The 24,092-nt window shown below is 31.4% G+C and overlaps 2 protein-coding genes across 3 annotated transcripts in view; both read left to right on the top strand.

Moving 5' to 3' along the window:
• LOC132733890 (eukaryotic translation initiation factor 2-alpha kinase 3-like) overlaps positions 1 to 13,848 on the top strand; it is a 35,033-nt gene extending 21,185 nt beyond the window's left edge. Inside the window, exons 12-19 of one of the 2 annotated variants that reach the window (XR_009626234.1) lie at positions 2,580 to 2,674; positions 3,663 to 3,785; positions 6,115 to 6,258; positions 6,800 to 7,823; positions 9,089 to 9,250; positions 9,584 to 9,748; positions 11,237 to 13,528; positions 13,755 to 13,848. Coding sequence is in view for 1 of the 2 variants with exons in the window: in XM_060720617.1 (XP_060576600.1) it covers positions 2,580 to 2,674; positions 3,663 to 3,785; positions 6,115 to 6,258; positions 6,800 to 7,823; positions 9,089 to 9,250; positions 9,584 to 9,748; positions 11,237 to 11,386 (1,863 nt within the window). In the remaining variant the exon portion in view is untranslated. Of the gene's footprint in view, positions 1 to 2,579; positions 2,675 to 3,662; positions 3,786 to 6,114; positions 6,259 to 6,799; positions 7,824 to 9,088; positions 9,251 to 9,583; positions 9,749 to 11,236 lie in introns of both variants that reach the window. The other variant, XM_060720617.1, reaches the window with a different exon arrangement.
• A 2,001-nt stretch (positions 13,849 to 15,849) lies between these two features.
• On the top strand, positions 15,850 to 23,398 carry LOC132733881 (uncharacterized). The gene is given in 4 exon segments (XM_060720608.1): positions 15,850 to 17,041; positions 17,043 to 17,216; positions 18,068 to 20,024; positions 23,029 to 23,398. Coding segments are annotated over 3 exon segments (2,898 nt in total). The 5' UTR covers positions 15,850 to 16,000; the 3' UTR covers positions 19,751 to 20,024; positions 23,029 to 23,398.
• Positions 23,399 to 24,092: the final 694 nt, after the last annotated feature.

Genomic DNA, 24,092 nt, shown 5'->3' with positions numbered 1-24,092 from the left:
ACAATTTGAGTGAAAACCGTTACTGAAAATAATAATTTTGTGCAATTTAACACAATTTGAGTGAAAACCGTTACAATTCTTTCCAATTTAGGTCACATTTCACAATTAGTATAATCATTCTGGACAAATGGAGTGAGTGAATGATCAGAAATTCTGCATACAGGTTATTGGCTTAGACCTACACCAAATGAAACATTTATCCAAAATAAAATTTCAGGTCTCGCATGTCAAAAACGTTAGTGGAGTCCCTTTAAATTGAGAGTCTTTTCTTTAAATTAAAACTCAATTATCATTTGGTGATTTGAGAGTGTTTGAGAAGCTCTTTTAGTCTCATTTAATTTTGTTTATAAATTTACAAAATAATTGCTGGAACTTTGAGAACTTGTAAGTTTATTCCTGGACTTTACAAGGCCACTGTGTATATTTGTCATTGGCTAGCTGAAAGTTAATATACAAAACTTTTCATACCTGGACAATTTATGGGCTTTTATAAAAACATGGTCTGTACAAACTTTCTATACAACTTGAAAATTACATAAACATGTTATTAAAAACTTGTGATTAAATTTGGTTTATTTTGCAATACAGTTTTATGTAGATAATAATAATGTAGAAATGTCTTGCCTTCATAATTACTGCACCTGCCTTATTTATTTTCCTGTAATTAATGTCTGTAATTATTTTTCGCCAGTCTGTTCACTTTTCATAATGAAAGATGGTTTTCAAGTATGCCTCAGACACATAAATTTCTTTCTTTTTTCAACTTTGGTGTGATTATCCGACGCCTTTATGCTTTGTTGGTAAATTAATAACTATAATTCACATGAACTGTAAGGATTCTGATTTATAAATACATTTCAATTTGATAATTATTTGATATTTCAGACAGACAACATTAATGTAGTTAATGCAGGTTATTTAGATTTCAAATGATATATTATTATGATTGTGATGATTGTTGGAATAACTGCCAGTACCAGAATGAATTTTACTTAATCCCAGGTGCCATTGAATAAACAATGTTTTATTAATACATAATTAGCAAAATAAGATACCTTGACATTTTAAATTTTACTTGTTGTTCCTGAAATATTTATCAAATTTGAGTTTTTGAATAAACTTTTTTTCTTGTTGATTATTTACTAATAGTGGATATAAAATTAAATGATTTTAAGCTGTAGACTGTCTTTCTAAATATATCTATTAAAGTTTGTTTTCCTTGTTGAATTTGTTAAGTCACATTTTTCTTTTCATTACCACACATATTCTGTTTATAGAACTATTCTTTATTCTAAGGTATACATGCTTTGAAAAGAAATTGTTTTTTATTCCAAAGTTATTTTAGTTTTTAAACCTTTATTAAACTGCAATCTTGGCAAATCTCAGCTGCAATAATTATTTTTTAAAGTTATACAAGTCATGTATTTAATTACTTTTGAATGAAAAGAAAGGTTAGAAATATGGGAGTATGCTCTTTTTTATGTATATGTTTTTATTTATTTATGGCAAAATGTTTTTTTAATTCAATTTCCAAGAAAGAAGTTTCTTTATTAGATCAATGCTTTTGAAATGATTTTGTCATTTCTAAATACATCAAGCTTTCAAAATTTTTCTGTATTTTTATGCCCGGCCATAAAATGGCTGAGGCATATAGTGTTACCCTGTTCCGTCATTCCATCATCATCTGTTTCCGTTTATTATCTCTAAAAAGTTGTACACATTCGGCTCAAATTCCACATATGGATATATCATAGAAATACACAGGTCAAGTTAGAATTTGGTCATAGTTCAATGGTTCTTGACAAAGTTATCTCTCTTGAATGTTGAAAAAAAAATCAGTTTCCTTTGATTATCTCCCCAACAGTTGTACACATTAAACTTAAAGTTATCACTCTTGAACATTTCTGCACTCTTACTTTTTTAGAAATGTATGTATACCGTTGAAATCTCATGTGCAGGAATTTAACCAGAAATTACAAGTACAGTTTGGTTTTAGTCTGATGATTTTTGACATAGTTTCCCTCCTGAACTTCAGTTTCTGCTTGCTTTTGTAGAAATGTATGTCCCAGGTTGACATTGCATGTACTGGTATTTAACAAAAAATACAGGTCAATGTCTAATTTAGTCATGGTCAGATGTTTTTGACAGTTATACCCCTTGAACTTGGAAAAGATATAAAAACCAGCTATCCAGCTAGTTTATGGAACATTGGTGGTTCTACATAGCTGTCTCTTTATGCCTGAAATAATGCACAGAGGTTTACATGAGGTCTTTATCCATCAGTAAAAGCTGCAATATGACTTATGTGAGGTAACCCCAATCACACACACACACACCCCCCCTCCCCCAAAAAAACCCCACATCAGTTGGCATAATTTATGATTACTGTATTTTACAGGCTTCTATAGAAGTTTTTAGGAAACAAACAAAGATCATGATTGTTGATTAAAAAATCATCAGTTTTACCTATATGTAAAAATGCCTGATATAAATATATATATTTACTTCTTTAAAGAGGAAAAAATTCTAACAATTTTGTGAATGAGTCCCCTTAATTTAACATGTACTTATATTTACAGTTAAATTCTCAAGATTCCTCCAATGCTAAGGATGTTGATGATGGAAGTACCAGCAACCCACCAAGCAGGCAGAATTCTGAAGAATACATATCAAGGTAATTATACAGTAATGATCTAAAGTAAGCCAGGGCCTCTCTTCACAAGTAGTTAATGCCTGTTTAAGTGGTCAGTGTCTCACTAAGTGGTTGAATAAATTAACTAAGGATCAATTTCTTCTCAACTGTGGCTGTTTAGATCTTTCCAAAGACAATGAATTCATTATATGTAGAACATTACCAGGTCTCTTGTGGAAGCTAAGTGGCTCTACTAGAATGTCTGCCTGTATTTTATATAATTAACTTCTAGTTTTCATACCCCAGGTTATAGTATTGGTCATAATTCTTGTACATATATTTAGAAGAAAGTTGCTTTTAAAACATGGATTTGCCCCCAAAAGGGATTATCCCATGATAAAAGGATTTCCCCTTAAATTGTATTGTCTTATTTTTGTGATTTTTCTCATTTTCAGTTATTTAAGAAAAATTAACTAGTTGCAGAAAAATATTGTATAAGTTGTTTCATAGAAAATATTAGTTTATATTGAGGCAGTGTTTCCTATAAAACTAATATACATGTATAAGTTTCATGATTGTTATGTGATATAATCTTGTGTCAACAATGGGCTATAGTGACTATATATTGAGCTACTATAAGTCTGTCTTTTTTTTCTTTTTTTCTTTTTTTTGAGTTTTACGTCACATCCACACAGTATAGGTCATATCGCGACGCTCCAGCTTTACTGGTGGAGGAAGACCTCAGGTGCCCTTCCGTGCATTATTTCAGGCACGAACGGGCACCTGAGTAGAACCACTGACGTTCCGTAAGCTAGCTGGATAGCTTCCTCACATGAAAGAATCCAAAGTCCCTGTCGGGATTCGAACCCACAGCGGTGAGGGGCAAGTGGTTTGAAGTCAACAACCTTAACCACTCGGCCACGGACGCCCCTATAAGTCTGTCATGGCCATGTTAGATCGGATTATATGATTATCATTTCATATAATATTTATGCATGTGTCAGTTTAAAATGTGCACTTTTATTCACAGATATGCATCTGATTTTGATCATATAGAAGTTCTAGGTAAAGGTGGATTTGGTGTTGTATTTGAAGCCACAAATAAAGTAGATGAATGTCATTATGCTATCAAGAGGATTTCTCTACCTAACAGGTCAGTTAAATATTTATATAACAAGATTTGGTGTTGTATTTGAAGCCACAAATAAAGTAGATGAATGTCATTATGCTATCAAGAGGATTTCTCTACCTAACAGGTCAGTTAAATATTTATATAACAAGATTTGGTGTTGTATTTGAAGCCACAAATAAAGTAGATGAATGTCATTATGCTATCAAGAGGATTTCTCTACCTAACAGGTCAGTTAAATATTTATATAACAAGATTTGGTGTTGTATTTGAAGCCACAAATAAAGTAGATGAATGTCATTATGCTATCAAGAGGATTTCTCTACCTAACAGGTCAGTTAAATATTTATATAACAAGATTTGGTGTTGTATTTGAAGCCACAAATAAAGTAGATGAATGTCATTATGCTATCAAGAGGATTTCTCTACCTAACAGGTCAGTTAAATATTTATATAACAAGATTTGGTGTTGTATTTGAAGCCACAAATAAAGTAGATGAATGTCATTATGCTATCAAGAGGATTTCTCTACCTAACAGGTCAGTTAAATATTTATATAACAAGATTTGGTGTTGTATTTGAAGCCACAAATAAAGTAGATGAATGTCATTATGCTATCAAGAGGATTTCTCTACCTAACAGGTCAGTTAAATATTTATATAACAAGATTTGGTGTTGTATTTGAAGCCACAAATAAAGTAGATGAATGTCATTATGCTATCAAGAGGATTTCTCTACCTAACAGGTCAGTTAAATATTTATATAACAAGATTTGGTGTTGTATTTGAAGCCACAAATAAAGTAGATGAATGTCATTATGCTATCAAGAGGATTTCTCTACCTAACAGGTCAGTTAAATATTTATATAACAAGATTTGGTGTTGTATTTGAAGCCACAAATAAAGTAGATGAATGTCATTATGCTATCAAGAGGATTTCTCTACCTAACAGGTCAGTTAAATATTTATATAACAAGATTTGGTGTTGTATTTGAAGCCACAAATAAAGTAGATGAATGTCATTATGCTATCAAGAGGATTTCTCTACCTAACAGGTCAGTTAAATATTTATATAACAAGATTTGGTGTTGTATTTGAAGCCACAAATAAAGTAGATGAATGTCATTATGCTATCAAGAGGATTTCTCTACCTAACAGGTCAGTTAAATATTTATATAACAAGATTTTATTGTTACCTTATGAGTCTCCACAGAATAAATGACTCAAAAATTATTGGCTGCTAAATTACTGCAAAATCATTATTATTCATGGAGCACTAATTTTTGTGGTTTTAATGGGTAGGTCAATGAACAAATTTAAGATCTATTGAAATTTTATTTTGTCTACTGTAAGATTATTTGGCATCACATTATTTACATTTTACCTTTTGAAAAAATAGACTGTCCATGACTTTAAGAAAACACAAAAATGTTCTATTTGACAAAACCACAATGAATATGTTAGTTTTTTTATAGTGTTTCTTTGCCTGTGAGAGCAAGAAAGATAAGAATAGTTTTTTTGTAGTATTTCTTTGCCTGTGAGAGTAAGAAAGATAAGAGACATATTGCTGTTTAACTGAGAAACATTGTTTTATTACTTGTATTCTTTATTGTGTATTATATTGATGTTGCCTGTTTGTTCACACTCTGATGGTAGGGTAGGATACTGATAAACTGGTACTTCGGCCGTACTGTTTTAATTGCCAGTAAATACTGTTCCATCAGTATCTTTAATGGTATTTTTCAAATTAAAGGACAATATAAATTTGCAGGAAAATAAATAAATAAAATATTTTAATCTGAATGTTAATGTTAGTTCGCAATAAGTATTGACTAGAATGTGCCGAAATTTTTTTTCACCATTTGAACTTAAAACTTAACTCAAACTATGTATGATTATTTTGTTATGACTAAGCTTAATTCATCATCAGATTATGAAAAAAGTTTTAAATGATATAAAGTTGTAAAATCAATAAAATTCTATTATGAAATTACAATTATCCCCGAAAGTATTCTGTATTTAAGGTACAAAATTTTGGGTTGATACAAATTTGGATTTATAAATATAGGTTAAAATATAGAAGAAAATAATTGATATTCTACTTTACTTTCTTTGATTTTTTTTTACAATATATAAATGCCTTTAAAGAGTAAAATATGAAAATTTGATCAATGAAATAGGAACACAGGTTCGAACTGTTCAATAATTAGTATAACCTTAATTTAGGAAAATATTTAACAAAATTGTACAAAAATATAAGGAAATATGTATAACCTTTGACATTTTATGGATTATATTTCATATTTATTATGTGCTGCAATTTTATAATGTATATTGTATGATATAAATTTCAGTGAAAATGCAAAGGAGAAAGTTAAAAGGGAAGTTAAAGCTCTAGCCAAACTTGATCATGTTGGTATAGTTAGATATTATCATGCCTGGATAGAGTCACCTCCCCCTGGCTGGCAGGAAGAAAGAGACCAGCAATTAGAGTACAGGTTAGTGATAAAATTGAGTTATCTCCCTTTGACCTGGAAGAATCCAGAAACCAGGGCGGTATTTCACACTAAGGTGATGTCTATATTGGTTTGAGTTAGCTCAGTTTGGTGTTGAAGAATCATACACTAGCTCTGGCCAGTGATAGATGTCCCACATTTACGTCACATCCGGAAAGGGAAGTTACTCTTCCTCACTTAAATAAAAGGATTGAATATTCTCCCTTTTGCTTGTAAAAATTTAGAAACCAGACATTCAGTTTGTTCTTTGTGATTATCTAACATGACAGGCACAGGTCCCATAACTCTAAATCACTTTTTCACAGATCTATGCCTGTTTTCTTTTTGTCATGCACTGAGGATAGTTATCTAATACTTGTTAATCATTTCATTATGTGGTGGTCAGAATTAAGCAGTGTCAAACAGATAAAAACAAATTTTTAAATATTCTTTAAAATGTTGTAGCATATTGTGAAATATCTGTCATTTAAGTATTTTAAACTCAGTTGTTTTTTTTATGTCAATTTTCCGTTTCTTTTTTCAGTGAAGGTGCTACTTCCCCTTCTGTCATTACACAGTCACCAAGCTCTATTCACAAAGGCTCACCTTCAAAATCAGAAATTGACCCTGCAAACAACAATCTGCTCAAAGTAGAGACAAATATTGTACAAAATATGAATCAGAGCCCAACACATTTGCTTAAAAATCCTTTTGGAAATAATATTCTTGAATTAAATGAGTTGGATATAAAACGAGGAGGTAGTGAAGAGTTTTCAGTTCATAATGTTAGTGAGAGTCAGTGGGATATTGATGAGGATGGGAACCTGTCGTTCAGTACGCAGCCATCGTTATGGTTGAAGGAGGACGATGATGAGAGTGGTTCATTTAGTTGTGGGATGGGAACTCCTAACTCGGCAGGTGCACATATAGACGAGTCCGTTGATATAGAGTTTAGACACAGTGCTGATGAAAATTCCACTACCAATAATAATTCCAAAACTAGCCAACACATTCCATTATTTTCTAATATATCAGAGTCCATTGATGATATACCTATAGAAGACACAAATAATTCATTTCATATTATATTTGAGGATTCAGGGTGTGGTGATAAAAGTTCTAAGAATTCAGCAGAAGATGTTTGTGTTGACATAACAAACCAGTCTGATTTCACAGAGAGTTCCCATCTAAGTTGTAGTAACGGAAAATGTAAACTTTCATCAAGTGCTGGAAGCAAATGCTTCTGTCCCAAAAATAGTTCAAAAACACATTCAAGGACAAACTCGCGCTCAATGTCAAAAGACGTTGCAAATTTCACTATTGAATCAGAAGTGAAACCTTCAGCTAAGCATGAGACAAAAGATGTTGATAAGAATGAGAAACATCATAAAGCAAAGTTGTCTTACTTGTATATACAAATGCAGCTTTGTAAACGCGAGACGTTGAAAGATTGGTTGGCATCAAATACGTTGAACAGAGATAGGCACATGGTACTGGACATGTTTGATCAGATAGTTTGTGCTATAGAATATGTTCATGACTGTGGACTCATGCACAGAGATTTAAAGGTAATTAAATATGTTATTGTTAATCATTGAATTGTTATGGATTTGCCTGCCTTGAATTTGAAATCATTACTCATGCCTCAGAGCCAATTTCAAGGTGAATTGAAATGTATAAATCAATAAGGTTACACGAACAATTAAAGTTACTGTATGCATTAAAGTTTGCAGATTATATCACTATTCACTTTACACGCAGTAAGGCTTTTGCAATTTGACTCTTTTTGGTAATATGGCTGTAATTACTGCATTGCAATATGTTAATAACTTTATTTGTTCACCTCACAATATTTTACTGTCAAATACATTATCAAAATTTTCATGAAATTTAACATGAATCTGGAGGCGTGCTGCTTTAAATCTTAAAGGGATTTAGATATCATTACACTAAAATCGAGCTGCCAACATTATAGAGGCTAGTCTAACATTATCTAACATTTATCTTTCACGTCATCAAAGCCCTGTCTTTGATATGTTCTTCTTTGCATACAGAACAGGATACTAATTTTCAGCATGGTATGATTTATATTCCACTGTTATTTTTCAATATCTCACTGGAAGATATATATGAGATACAAATCAGATACAGACATATATCATATGCTGGAAGATTTGTTCATTTTATATTACAAACTTGTGTAACTTAAATAATAAAACACCATTACACAGGGAATGTGGCATAACTGTACTGTTAAAATAGCTGTTATTTTACCATAACTTTGCTATATTTGTAATATGAGATTAATATGATACTGTGTAGAAAAAATTCTATGAAACTGAAACTAAAATTTCTATTAATTAAAGATTTGTTTAAAAAGCAACAATTTTAGGGTTATATCCGATAAGGGTTTGTTAGTAAAATTAACCTTATTTTTTGATGTGTATTTCACTCTCATAGATTTTTGCAAGGCAATATCCCTTGGGTACCTCTCTATTACTTGTAAACCTAGCTAGGAACTTGAATTACCTGATTACAAGTCTCCGGTCAAAATATTTGCATAATAACCTTTAAATATCAATCATTATATCATGCAATAATAATAATTATGTCATCTTGTTATTTTACCATTTGACATTTATCAGTATGTTAATAATACTGCATGTTTGTAACATTACTTCTCATTGGATAATCGCGAGTTCATATAATCCTTATTGACAGCTTCTATGAAATTTCCTGTATTTTTTGCTGTATTAATGCTATGTTTTCAGTTCAGCTATTTATTTTGTTATTTCCGTAACATGATATTATTGTGATTTTGTTCTTATTTCAGCCTTCCAATATATTTTTCTCTATTGACGGGGTCATAAAGATGGGAGATTTTGGTCTGGTCACAGCCCTACCTGAGGAGCAGAATGAAATGTTATATGGGGGTAACCCATATAGGAAACATACAGCTCAAGTGGGAACACAGCTCTATATGAGCCCTGAACAAGTGAGTTATCTCCCCATAACCATATTAATCTTGCCCAAAGTTGATGTCAATTATTATAAAATTCCCATTTGGTATATTTACATTTCAAGGAATTTACTATATTTTCAAGGGATTTAAAAAAAAAACAAATTCATGTGATTTTCTACATTTTCAAAGGATTTGATATATTTTGTTTAATTTCCTCTTTTTTGGATGACAGGAGGTTTTCTACCTTTTCAATGGAATTTTTTTTTTTACATTTTCAAGGGATTTTCTATATGACTGTTCTTATATTTTTTGTGTGAACTCTATATAACAGCTTATTTATTATCTTATATATATTTCTACTTACAGACAAGTGGTAAGGTGTATTCACACAAGGTAGATATCTACAGTCTGGGTGTGATCCTTTTTGAATTGCTCTACCCATTTGCCACACAGATGGAACGGGTCAGTACATTGCTGAAAGTACGCCAACAAAACTTTCCTGATAGATTTTCTAGAGAGATGCAATATGAGGTAAGTGTATAAACCTGTCAATCATCAGTTGTGCTGTTCACTTGCCTTGTATTAAACCTCACAATCATAAGTTGTGTTGTTCACTTGGCTAGTATTAAACCTGTCTATCATCAGTTGTGTTGTTCACTTGGCTAGTATTAAACCTGATAATCATCAGCTGTGTTGTTCACTTGCCTAGTATTAAACCTGACAATCATAAGTTGTGTTGTTCACTTGACTAGTATTAAACCTGTCAATCATCAGTTGTGTTGTTCACTTGACTAGTATTTAACCTGACAATCATAAGTTGTGTTGTTCACTTGACTAGTATTAAACCTGTCAATCATCAGTTGTGTTGTTCACTTGACTAGTATTAAACCTGTCAATCATAAGTTGTGTTGTTCACTTGACTAGTATTAAACCTGTTAATAATAAGTTTTGTGTTCACTTGCCTAGTATTAAACTTGTCTATCATAAGTTGTGTCATTCAATTGCTGTCAATCATAAGTTGTGTTGTTCGCTAAGTGTTGTTCACTTGCCTAGTATGAAACTTGTCTATCATAAATTGTGTTGTTCACTTGCTGTCAATCATAAGTTGTGTTGTTCGCTAGGTGTTGTTCACTTGCCTAGTATTAAACCTGTCTATCATAAATTGTGTTGTTCACTTGCTGTCAATCATTAGTTGTGTTGTTCACTTGCCTAGTATAAAACCTGTTATCAGGTTTTTTTGCTTGGCTGGTATGATGGTATAAAGTCTAACCAGAACAATATAAAAGATACATTAAGCCTTGAAATAATTACATTTCCCACTCTTTAGACAAGACAAACATTTGTTTGATAATGTTTAAAGAATAGATTTAGATTTAGAGCATGTTGGATGCTCTTCACCAGATGAAAGTAAATTTGAAATTATCTGTCAGAAAAGTAGCAAAATAAAAAGGGGTATTTGACTTCCTTGCAAAATTATTGAATCACTATAACTACATGCTTACTGCCAGAAAGTAACAGAAGCAATAGAACATTCAGGGATATCATCATTGAGGAAATTTTTATAAACTTAACAGGGCAGTCACCAAAATAAAAAAGCTTTTGAGAAATAAAAGATTAAAGCATTGCTTGGGCTTAAATTTCAAGGCATGTGCGCAGGGCTACAGGTAAAATCATTGCCCTCTTGCTATCTGTTTCTAACTAGGTTTTGTCTTGTAGCTTTTACACAGTCATAGTATCTTCTGGCAACACATATATTATTGGTTGTACAGATTGAACAAATCTATCATACTAAAATTATGTTAGTATATTCTTAAAGTAAATTTTCATTTGTGATAACTACATTTCAGTTTTCTTGTGGTTTAAATTTTTAAAGTTCTATGTTTTTTTTTCCTGATTTTGTTTTCTTTTATAATAATAATGTATGACATGTACATATATTTATTTGATGCTATAAGTTATTACAGTTTTATTGTGTCATAATTGCAATTTTATTACTGTAACAATGTGTAATAATTTCAGGCTAACTTTGTAAAATGGTTACTGTCTCCGAAGCCTGAGGACCGACCATCTGCAAACGAAATATTATCAAGTGATCTCCTGAAGGACTTTGAAAACCGTAGAATGCCTCGCAGGTTCAGAACAAGAACTGTTTCACAGAATAGTAGTTAATGAGACTTGATGTGACATTCCATGTAAAAGTGCGGCAATATTTGTCTAGTGTATTACTATGAATAAAAACAAAAACTTTGTAGTGTGTAACTTTGATGTAACATCTTGTTGCATATAGAAAGAAACGTTAAATATGGCAAAATATGAAATAAAACTGTTTCTTACAGTGTGTAACATGCCAAATCATGTTTCTGCAAGTTAGTAATCTACAGTGTGACACTGTTGGTAACAGTTTTTTTAACATGTGTACTAAATTATTTATGTAGCATTAGCAATAGTTCTGCAAGATGATAGCAAAATATTAGTTGGTGTTGCAGGCCAAATCATGTTGCATTCAACAAGAAATATATATTGTGGCACATTGTATAATATAACAAATCATGATCAGTAACAAAATGAGAGGGCAATAATTTAAGTTTACAGTAACTTTATATCCCATATGATTATCACGTGACATCTGGTCTTAGCTAATCAACATGTAAATATCAGCAGAAGTATACGTTACAGACTAATTTGTAAATATACACTGGAGAATATATTGTGATCATACCATTGCAATTAGAGTAGTTATAATTATAACATAATCTCATACATAGAAACAAATAAGGAGCCTATTAGAACACAGCGGCTGTGTCATACATTTGTTTGTCAATAAAGCCAGGACAGGTTTGATGAATATCTTAAAACGTGCTAAAAATATACATCTTGTATGTTTTTCATTAGGAATTTATTTTTGTAGAATCAGGACTTTTTTTCCACACATTGAGAAAGTCAACTAATTAAAGTTTGACACATCAGAGTTCTACTGTACTTTATCATTGTACATATGATATTATACTGATGTCCATTAATCTTCAGTAATTAAAAGTAAGCTAAGACAGGTGCCTGATAATTACTTGAGGAACAAAGTAATTTTATTTAAATATAGACCTCCCTGTGTGCGTAAAACTTATGATCTATAACAAGTTATCTGATTGGTGGTTAAGGTTTTATTATAATAAACCAAACATCTTCCATCTTTGACAATCATGAATAAACATGGCCTTTTAAAGGAATTCATATCAACATTTGTACAAGAATATGTTGTAAATTTTATTTTCATTGGTCTTATAAGTTACTAACTTGTATGATTCAATTTATTTATTGAATAATTATGTGTAGCCTTCCATTTAGTACTTTACAATTAATTTTCACCATGGCATTTGTGTTGTTTATGTATGAAACATGGTCAGTTGGGTGTCAGTTTATTAGTGGATAGTTAAAATCCCTTGTTTATTTAAACTGCTTTTACTAATATACGGTAACATGACATTTGAATGTGAGATGAAGAAAATAAGATAATTTATATATGGACCATAGTTAATGTAATCTTAACGTGTTGATCATATTTTAGTTTCATTTTCCTTGCCAAATGTAATGAATTATAATCTGTGCTTCCAGAACAGAATGCATTCTACGAGTTGGTATGGCAGATAGTTTTATAATAGTAAGCATTGGTATGGCAGATTGTTTAACAATGGTAAGAGTTGATATGGCAGATATTTTTACAAAAGTAAGCATTGGTATGGCAGAAAGTTTTACAATAGTAAGTGTTGGTATGGCAGATAGTTTTACAATAGTAAGCATTGGTATGGCAGATAGTTTTACAATAGTAAGAGTTGGTATGGCAGATAGTTTTACAATAGTAAGCATTGGTATGGCAGATAGTTTTACAATAGTAAGAGTAGGTATGGCAGATAGTTTTATAATAGTAAGAGCTGGTAATTGGCAGATAGAGGGATTTCAATATAACTTGGCACAAACGTTCTTTATTGTGAGGTGGAGTGTCATGTGCAAAATTTAGGTCCCTGCAGCCAAGGTCAAGGTCACACATAGGGGTCAAAGTTCAGGTAAAAAATAAAAATGTGTATTGGGACCATTTAGTTATCATTTATTGAGGGATTGAAACACAAATGATCCTTTTCATGACTACTGGTGTGAAACATGTAATTAATGTTACTATATGCAAGGTCAAGGTCACTAAAGATGATAAAATATAGAGATTTTGTCCAGAGCATATCTCCTACACATACAGAGAGACTGTTATGAAACGTCATACAAATGTTCACCACTATGAGAAGCTGTGTCTCGTGCATGAACCAGGTCTCTAGGTCACAGGTCAAGGTCTCACTAAGAGGTCATTGAAAAACGCTTGTCCGGAGCAAAATATCTACATGCATAGAGGGATCTCAATATAACTTGGCACAAATGTTCAGTATTGTTAGGCGTAGTGTCGCACTAAAAATTTAGGTCCCTGTGGCTAAGGTCAAGGTCTCACATAAGGGTCAAAGTTGAGATAAAAAATCACTAGAGATAATTATATATCCAGATATTGCCCAGAGCTTATCTCCTATATGCATATCTATAATGCCCACATCTCTGTCAAAAGCTTCTGTGATGGGCGTATATTGCGACAATGTTGCCCTTGTTTGGTATTTAAAAAAAACACAAAAAACTAACAAACGGTTAACCCTACACTGTTTAATCAGCAAAAAGCTGTTGGTATATTATCAATAACTCTTTCATTTTCCTAAATTAATTGATAGTTTATGCATTTTACAAGTTATATATGTTATAGTGTGTGATATTACATCAAATATTTGATGTAGCATGTGAAAATATCATTAAATGTCATATTAGTAATTAGTATAATGATATCACAGTTATTAGTAACTATTATTAATTGCACTCTCTTTTATGTTAATTGCACCACTCATTGACATTTTCAGTTTGATGAAATATTTATCTGTTATTGAATTTGACTTGTTACTTTGAAGAATAAAAATGATATGAAATTGAAAGTTTTTCTTGTAATTTGTTTGGAGAGTAAAAAAATGACTTTTACATAGAGATATGACTGGCTAGGAATCATTTTATACCCAGTCATGCAACATTGAAGTCATGTGTGAGGAGGACATTTTGATGTTACAGTGAACAGGGAGGCGTATCGGAAAAACATGTTTCATATAATTTTTGTAATGGAATACAGGGAGTTTATTTCAAAGAAATATTCAGCGAGGGATGAGTCAAGCTGGTGGGACCATATAACATTATTTACATTGATTATTCTTAAATGACACTTTATATTAGTACTGTGACCACTTGTGGTGTTTAGAATTTAAACATGACATATCTACTTTGTTTGAAGTTAAAATATGTTTATTTTATATTACAAATATCAGTATTTGAGCATAGTATATCTTTAAGCTTTTAAACTAGGGTTTTGTGACGTTTGGCTTTACAATAAATGAAATTGTCAGTCTTAAAGAAAAACAAGGCAAAATAATGGCAGTTGAGATAAAATAGATCTCCTTCAAACAACACAAATTTTAAACGTTAAAATAGTCAAGAAGGTTATATGATCTCGGATCAAATGAAGTTTTATGAACTTCTCAATGTGCATAGATATTAGAAATTAATATTATTATGACAAAAGTTGCTATAACAAATATAATTTTAATGTGTATGAATATTCTTTTGTTGTCCCAATAATTTACATTGGAAACAGACGCCTATGACAATGACTCCGTGAGGTTAATGGGTTTATTAAAATACTACAAATGTTACTGGCGTTACATATATGTTGCTTAAAACACTTTTTTTTACATTTGTAACAAATATAGTTTCCAAACCCTGCTTGCTTTGTTCCCTTTCTTGTGTGGTGATTAGCTGATATTCAGTAAAGATTAAAACAACGGTCGAAAGTGTAATTCAGGTTCAAAACTTATACATACATTTCTGGCTATCTCATAACATTTATGAGTCCGTCGTTAACGGGTACGGACTTAAGGAGGAACTGAACTCTTAGGTACACTAAAACGTTCACTTTTTCTCCTTTATTTGCATTGGAGACCTCACTTGTTATACATTGCACTTTTGCAATAGTCAGACTTATAGATAATGTTTTAAATGTTTGTCCTCGTTCTGCTGACTAATTGCTAAGCTATAAAAGGAGGATGTTTATTTTTGTTTGTTTGTTTGTTTGTTTGTTTTAAAAAGCCAACTTTATTACTATATTCAGTACGCACGTTAAGCAGGCTAACGTAATCCTAATCTAACAAAACGATCGCATTTTGTATTTTTTATTTGGAAACTATTAGCTCTGTTAAATGTGTTTAGGAGATCATTTCAATTATTTATATGATGCTGAATTAGGCTAATTTGGCTGCAAATGTCAAATACTCCAGTATTGAAATACTAAACTTACATCGTTGCCGAAATAATTGCATGGCCCTTTTACTGTATCCCAATATAGCAATCACGAATGAACAAATTAGGACATATTATATAAAAACGGTTATTAGTTATGAAATCTAATTAGTAAAACGTTTTTCCCCATTATATTAAGCTGTGGTTCATGACATTTAGCTATGAGTATAAATGTGGCGTAAAACGCAAAAAATCCCTTCACATTCCATGACTAGTAGAAGCGGTCGGAATTATGCAATATTATTTAAAAAAGATCAACAAAATTTCAAGATGTCTTCTGAAAAGGGATATTTTAAATGTGTGTTGTATAGTTTCATGTACATTAACTTGGCAATATCGAAATTGACAAATGTTTCTGTTTTGGGGATGACTATCTCGCCAATTGAACCGTCATCACAAGATGATAACAAAACCAGGATAGTGTTAAAAACGTATAAAGTGGACTTATCGTCTCCTCCAGAAATTGAGAAAATAATTATAAACTTTTCCAGTCCTATTTCTATTAATAATTCAAAACTGGCATTAGAGGAAATTATTGAGGAGAAAGCCAGTTTTTATCTTTCGCCGAATAATGGCAGCCATAGACAGTTTTTAATTTCAAATCAAATACGGTTTTGTCCGGGCATTAATTTATGCTGGATGAATGCAAGTATAAGAGATGATAAATGTTGTGAGGACTGTTCCTGTGATTCCGAGACATGCATGGAAACAAGAAATTGTTGTCCTGATATCCTCCCACCAAACTATCTACAATATACTGGTATGGACCTTACAGTATTTAATCTCAGTAAACCCATGAACACTTCAATACAGGATTCATTTCCCGAAATACCAACTTGCGAACCTATACGTGTGATACCGACTTACAGTGAACAAGAAACTGGTTATTTCATGGTGTCAACATGTCCATGGACACAAGACTCGGAACTTAAAAATAACTGTACACGTGTGTACGACATCAACTTTGAAGAATTCATAAATTATCTCCCAGTTTATAATCATGTGACATCAATTACTTACAGGAACGTTTATTGCGCCCTTTGCAATAATATTGAGCCAGCAAATTGCGAATTTTGGAAACCAATGGTAAAATGTGGAGATCATTTTTACAGTGACATAAAAAGTAATTTTGTACCTTCTGACGTTAAAACAGTTTGTAATATAAAGTTTGAGATACCTGGAGACGAGGCTGTTCCATTGATGTCTTGTAGAAGTGCTGTCTCACGGTGCAATATTACAGGGTATTGGGAACGATACGATCACAATGTTGAGGCAGGTTGTTTAACTTACAGATCCATTGTCGTTTACGGTGGTCGGAATTATCAGAATATATTTTGTTTATTGTGCAATGAAAAGTTCCCTGCTATAAATGAATGTAACAATAGTAGCGCAGCAAAATGGAGCTATGGGCGTCATTATTAACGGCCAAGCAGGTTATGATAATTTGCCCGTGGGAGCCTCCGGACATTTAGGTGAAAGAGGCGAACAAGGGTTTTATTCATTTACTGGACTAATTAGCTTATATGATACTCAGTTACGTTCTATTAGACCGTTAGACTTTCGAGGATTTTATTATTCTGAGGTAAGTGTAAATTTCCTTTGAGGACGTTTTCCTGCCTGAACAAATATCAAATATTGTTATAAAAGAATATTTCTACAAAATTATTTGAAAATTCATAAAAAAATATTAGAAACTGTATGAGGAATGAGTATCAATCATTTTTATTTTGATTGATACAAAATACGTTTTTTTTAAAACAAACTCTGCGTGAGGCTTTTAAACACGAAATGTTATGTTGTAGTTGATTTGTAAGGTATTTGCTTCAAGCAGCGTCTCAGGTCGAAAGAAAGCTAATACAACATAATTATCATTTTAATATTCTATACCTACATATTTTAAGACAAATTTTAAATTAACTTGCTTTAAATTTTTTGAACAGAAATTTATCTGTCAAGAAAAAGAAATTTGAGGAACGGATAAGTGTATTATTTTAACAAAAAAAAAAAGAAAAAAAAAAAGGCAACGCCCTGGGTAGAAACGGTACTACTCAATGCACAAACAAGATGGGGACCAAAGAAAATAATTGCAATTCCTTATATGGTACAGTATTTGTCACTAACATAATACGAAATTAATCTATCTGTTTAAACACATAAGCCCTTCATGATTTTCGTGTGTTTTAGGGATAAAATTTATACTGGGTAATATGATAAAAATTAGCCTGCTAATGCCATTATTTATTAATAATTTACAACAACACCGCAAAAACAACAATAGGAGCAGTAACAGCAACACTAACAATATTTCGTTAAGTGTTACATACCTTGTATACATATATAGCAAGTACACATGTATTTGCAAGGCTACATAATGTATATTGAATTTTTGTATCTGTAATTAACATAATTATGTTTTACTTATTTTTTGTCAAGGAAAAAGACGCCAACACTTTGTGCAATCCGTTATCAAGTGTTCAGAATGGACAGTGTGTCAACATGTTTGAGTACATCATTACTGATGTTATATATATAATCAATCTACGGATACATAGTGAGAGGAAGATGACGATTAAAGAAGTTTTTGATGTAAGACTTTCATTAATAGACGCTGTGAAACAGGTAGTTAACAGCGACGTTAATTTTACTGATGCAAATCATTCAGTGTGTGAATTAAGTTTATTTCTCAAGTCAAGTGCTCGTTTTGGATCGGACACGCTTTATATTTCCGAGTCGGCATTTATTCATGGTGAGCTGGATATGAAAATAGAAAGTTCAGGTAAACTAACGATTGAAGATGTGGCTGATTCAGTACAAAATATTTATAACAAACGTTTGCATGTAAGTTTCGAAAATCAAAATTTTGTATTCAGTATGACTGCAAAAGATGTGCATGACTTTCCTCAGAATATAACAGAAACTTTTGAAATTGAGCCCAAGCATAAGAATGATACGGGTGATTCAGACATTGAACTTGTTTTGAAGAATTTAGATGATAGTTCCTTCCCGGACAAAGATAATTTAACAGTAATACTAGCTTATAAATCAGATATGGTTTCATGTAATTTCAACCAAACAGGAAGTAGACGGTCTATAATTAAAACCCTGCATTATACTTCATGTCCGAAAGTTAATTTATCACTTTCTGAGGAGTCAGTGCAGCGTGTAGAAAATGGTATTAACCTATCAGGGCAAGTTATCGACCTGAATCAGTATTATTATGAAGGTACCGAAAACATTATTGTATGCGTAAGCGGTTTACAGAGTAATGGTCATAAATACTACGATTCATTTGAAGTTGAGCTCATTTTATCAATCATATTTTCTTCTTTGTCTTTGTTTTCTTTATTTATATCTTTTTGTACGTATTGTTATTTTAATGAACTACGTCGAAACGTTCCTGGAAAAAATACGCTGGCATTGATCACAAGTTTGCTGTCTTCACAAGTATTGTTTCTTATCGGAAGTTTTGGTTCATTTCAAAGGCATTCAGTGTCATGTGCTGTTGTTGGCATGTTTGTGCATTTTAGTTGGCTTACTGCATTATTCTACATGAATATATGTACGTATCATATGTATAAGACACTGACAGGAATGAGGATAGTGTCTAGTAGTTCTGGTGTGAAAACGTGTGTCTATTACATAGTCTATGTTATATCAATGTCATTAGTGTTTGTTCTTCTTAATGTTGTCATAGCAACCATATTGTCAGAAGGTTTTGGTTACGGTGGAATGTACTGCTACATATCCTCGCAATTAAGAATAATGATAACGGTTGGTGTTCCGGTGTCATACGTGATTTTAACCAATGCAGGTATGTTTATTGCTGTCATTGTTAAATTGAAGCGAGCACCCTCGTTAGTTAAAAATGTTAAACGTGAAAGGAATGACTTGCTCATATTTGCAAAACTGTCTACAATAACTGGAGCAACATGGATTTTCGGCTTATTGTATGCATGGACAAACATGGTAGTGTTTTCCTATATGTTTATTGTACTGAATGCTGGCCAGGGCGTCTTTATAATGTTCGCGTTTATCTTTAATAGGCGTGTGTTTCAAATGATAAAACAAGTGTGCATAAAGAAAAATGATAGAACAGTCACTACAAAATCAACGTAATCAAAATATGTCTGATCTTTTAAAACATATGTATGTAATAAAAAATAATATAAAGACATAATTCCTTATCACCATACAAATTTGCATACATAATTTTATTGTTCTTTTTTAATTTATAACTTTGTAATATTTTAGGGTGTATGTTTTGCACTGACGTTTACGAAGTTGTAATATATTAACAGCGGACAAACAATTTTGAAAAGACTGTTGATAAATTTAGAGATTTTAACCAAGTTTGTTTTCAATTTTGAGAAAAATCCTGGTTATTAGATTGGTCATTTTACGTATACTTCTACTTTGGGCTGCAGTGTAATTGATTATGCATTATGCTCAGAAGATTTGATAAGTAATATTACAGATTTTAAAATTGATGAAAGGGGCGAATCAAAGCATTTTCCATTAAATATAAAGCTGAAAATGTATAAAAATGAAAGAGAAAAATTAAATGCCCAAGGGAATAACAATTTTATGTTTTACAAAATCCCATATAGTGATAAGAATGTTTATCAAGAGAAACTGAGTGAATTATTCACAAAAGATGTAATGTTGAACTTTTGTAAATCCATTGAGGACACTCAAGTTGGGATCGATAATATTGTATCTAATTTTAGTACATGTCTAACTGATATTGGTAAGCATTTCAAAAAAAAGTCAAATTTTAAGCTTCTTTCATCACCAAAATGGTTCGATTTAGATTGTAAGATTTTAAAAAATAAAAAATATAAACTGTTAAGACAATATAGGAATTGTAGGTCTGACATAAATTTGCAAAGATATCTTTTAAAACGAAATGAGTTTAAAAACAAGTGTAATTTGAAGATGCGAGAATACAATAAACAAAACCTTGATGACCTGACAGCAAAAGTTAACGATCCTAAGTCATTTTGGTCAAAACTTAAATCTATGACTGGCAAGAAAAGTAGGACAGTAAACAATATTTCTACCCAGGAATGGCTTGAATATTTTACAGGCCTGCTAAACCCTTATGAATGTGATGAAAATACTGGTGAAAATTTAGAAATGATAAGTGAAGAAATAGATAATGAAGTTGATCAATACATTTTTAATTCTGAGATTACTGAAGATGAAGTAAGAATGGCTGTAAAGCATATCAAAACTGGTAAAAAACCAGGTCCTGATAATCTAATCCCAGAGTTTTTCATTTACGGTATAGATAGCTTTATACATATACTTGTTAAATTGTTTAATCGACTATTTGCTACAGGCGAGTATCCAGAATCCTGGTGTGAATCTATTTAAACAACACTTCACAAAAAAGGGGATATAAACAATGTGGACAACTATAGGGGTATAAGTTTACAAAATGTTTTAGGTAAAATATATTGTGGGATTTTAGTGGCTCGTTTGAATTTTTTTGCACAAATATATAGTAAAATTTCTGAAAACCAGAGTGGTTTTAAAGCAGGATACTCAACTGTGGATAATGCATTTATTTTAAAATCTTTAACCGACATACTAGTTAAAAATAAAAAACAAAAGATATTTGTTGCATTCATTGATTTTCATAAATGTTTTGATACCATAAATAGACAAATTCTTTGGAATGTACTTAGAAATGGGGGTGTCAGTGGAAAATTGTATATAGCTTTTCAAAGTATGTATAGAACCGTTAAAGCATGTATTAGATGTAATAATGAAAGAAGTGATTACATATTAAGTTCAGTAGGATTAAAACAAGGTTGTTTGACCAGCCCGATTCTTTTCTCTTTCTATATAGATGAATTACAACATATTTTAGATGATAGTGGCATAAGAGGAATTCAATTACACCCGTCTGAGACACAACTTTTATCTTTAATGTTTGCAGATGATATTGCTCTCCTTTCAGATACAGTTTCTGGTTTACAAAAACAGTTAGATACTTTGTCATTTTTTGCGATACATATAAACTTAAAGTAAATGAAAGTTAAACAAAAATAGTTGTTTTTAAAAATGGTGGTACATTATGTAAAATTGAAAAATGGACTTATAAAAATAAGCAGATTGAAGTTGTTAATGCTTTTAGTTACGTTGGTTTAACATTTACAAGACAACTTTCTATGAAAAGAATGGTACACGAGTTATGCATAAAGGGTAAGAGGGTTTTTATATCAATCTTAAAATCCTTGTATGATTGTGGCCAATTAAATAAGAAAGTATTTTTTAAACTGTTTGATACTAAGATATGTCCTCAGTTACTTTATGGGGCTGAAATTTGGGGCATGGGTAAATTTGAAGAGCTAGAACGAGTACAATATTATGCATGCAAACGCTTTATGTGTTGTAAACAAAATGCATCCAATGTAGCTGTATTAGGCGACTGCGGTAGGTATCCCATGTATTTAATATCCATTAAGAGGTGTATTAACTATTGGTTAAAAATTATTAAAATGCCAAACGATAGATTAGTTAAAAAGTGTTACTTAATGATGTTTAATGATGATATACAGGGACATGACAATTGGGTTACATCTTTAAGAAAATTTTTACAAAGTCATGGTTTTGGATATGTATGGGAAAGTCAATCTGTTACATCAGATAAATACTTTATAGCACAATTTGAAAATAGGTTAAAAGATATATACCTACAAGAGTGGCATTCATCTGTAACCTCTAATGTAAAATTGTCTTTTTATGGTATGTTTAAGGAAAATTTCTCATATGAATGTTATTTAGATGTTCTAGACATTAGAAAATTTAGATATATATACTCAAATTTTAGAATAGGGTCACATGATCTTGAAATTGAGGTTGGTAGACATAAAAAGATATTGAGGGAAAACAGATTATGCACAAAATGTTCTAAGAATGTAAGAGAAGATGAATTTCATTTTTTACTATGTTGTGATTTTTATTCAGAACTTAGAAAATTATATTTACCGATTAAGTAACTAAATGCTCCAACCCGAAACAAATTTAATATATTAATGTCTACAAAAAATGATGATCTTATAAAGGGTACAGCAACATTTTTGTATTACGCTTTTGAAAAAAGGAAGTTAAACAATTAATATGTGTTAGATACAAAATGATAATTAAGAAACTCCCAGAAAAAAAAATTATGCTTAAAAGTTATTTTCAGTTAAATTTATATAGTATATGTTTAAACATTGTGCACATGCTATAATTTTGTGTAAATTGTTTCTCTGTATATATGTTTTTGCATGGGCCGGAGGCCTTAAAGCGAATAAAGTATTTGTATTGTATTGTATTATTCAAGCGCATGTTTGCCCTTTCTGAGGCGAATTGCTTTTATGCGCTCAAACAATTAAAGGGAGGCAAATGACGGGCAAGCGTGTTGTCAAAAAGTAGTTTTCGGTCAATAACTAGAGTTCTGAATGACAAATTGTAAAATAATTGGTATGTAGCAAGCTAATATGAAGACCTCACTTGTGTGCCCCCCTCCGCCCTGCGCCAGGATCAAGGTCACTATCACAGTTACTTTTATTAAAAAATGGCTTTGGTCAATAACTGGAGTTAGAAACAATATATTGTACAAAACTTTTAAAGCTAATTTTGAAATAGAACATTATGTAAGAGTTGTTTATAATAGATCTTACAGAGGTGCCTTGGCAAAATTTAGAAGTAGGACAGCTCCAATAGGTATTGTACTAGGAAGATATAATGGACTACAAGTAGAACAAAGACTCTGCTTCCATTGTAAGAATATCTTTGAGCATGAAGCACATGTATTGTTTCATTACCCTCTTTATTATTCAATTAGATTAGAATTACTTCAATCGGTAAACACACTTTGTAATGGTTGTGACAATTTAACTGATATTGATAAGGTTATCAAGGCTATAACATCCTAGTAAATAATAGAAAAATTGTTTTATATCATTAGTGATCATAAAATACCCTGTCTTGTATATGTGATATATTGTCCTAGTGTTTATAGTACCCCTGTAGTAGATTGTTTTAATGATATTAATGTTTTAGTATGTGCCTAAAGTTTCCTTGTCAATCTTTATGTACTCTGATCTGATCAATCACACACCATTATTTTACATCAATGTTTTATACTGTGGAGCATTTTGGCATTTTATTATACTTCAATGTATCATACTTCAATCCCTTTACATTCCGTTTTAAGTTTAAACATGATAAACAAGGATACTATAAGTGATTTTACATGTATTTTATGTATATAAAAGTGAAATATAAGTATTTTGTTCTGTAGGAAATGTGTGTAGCTAAGGGAGATAAATCTCCTGTGCATAAAAAACAGTGTACTTCTTTGTTATGGGCTGGGGAGTTGTCGCCCTTAGAAGTAAACGGTCCTGTAATTATATTTAAAATGGCTGTACATGTATGTTTTGTTTGTATTGTATATTTATAT

The sequence above is a fragment of the Ruditapes philippinarum genome, unplaced genomic scaffold (assembly GCF_026571515.1).
Source record: "Ruditapes philippinarum isolate M1 unplaced genomic scaffold, ASM2657151v2 ctg105_1_1_1_1, whole genome shotgun sequence".
Lineage (NCBI taxonomy): Eukaryota > Metazoa > Mollusca > Bivalvia > Venerida > Veneridae > Ruditapes > Ruditapes philippinarum.
The sequence above is the reverse complement of the archived record's forward strand: the minus strand, read 5'-3'. Positions and strand labels throughout refer to the sequence as shown.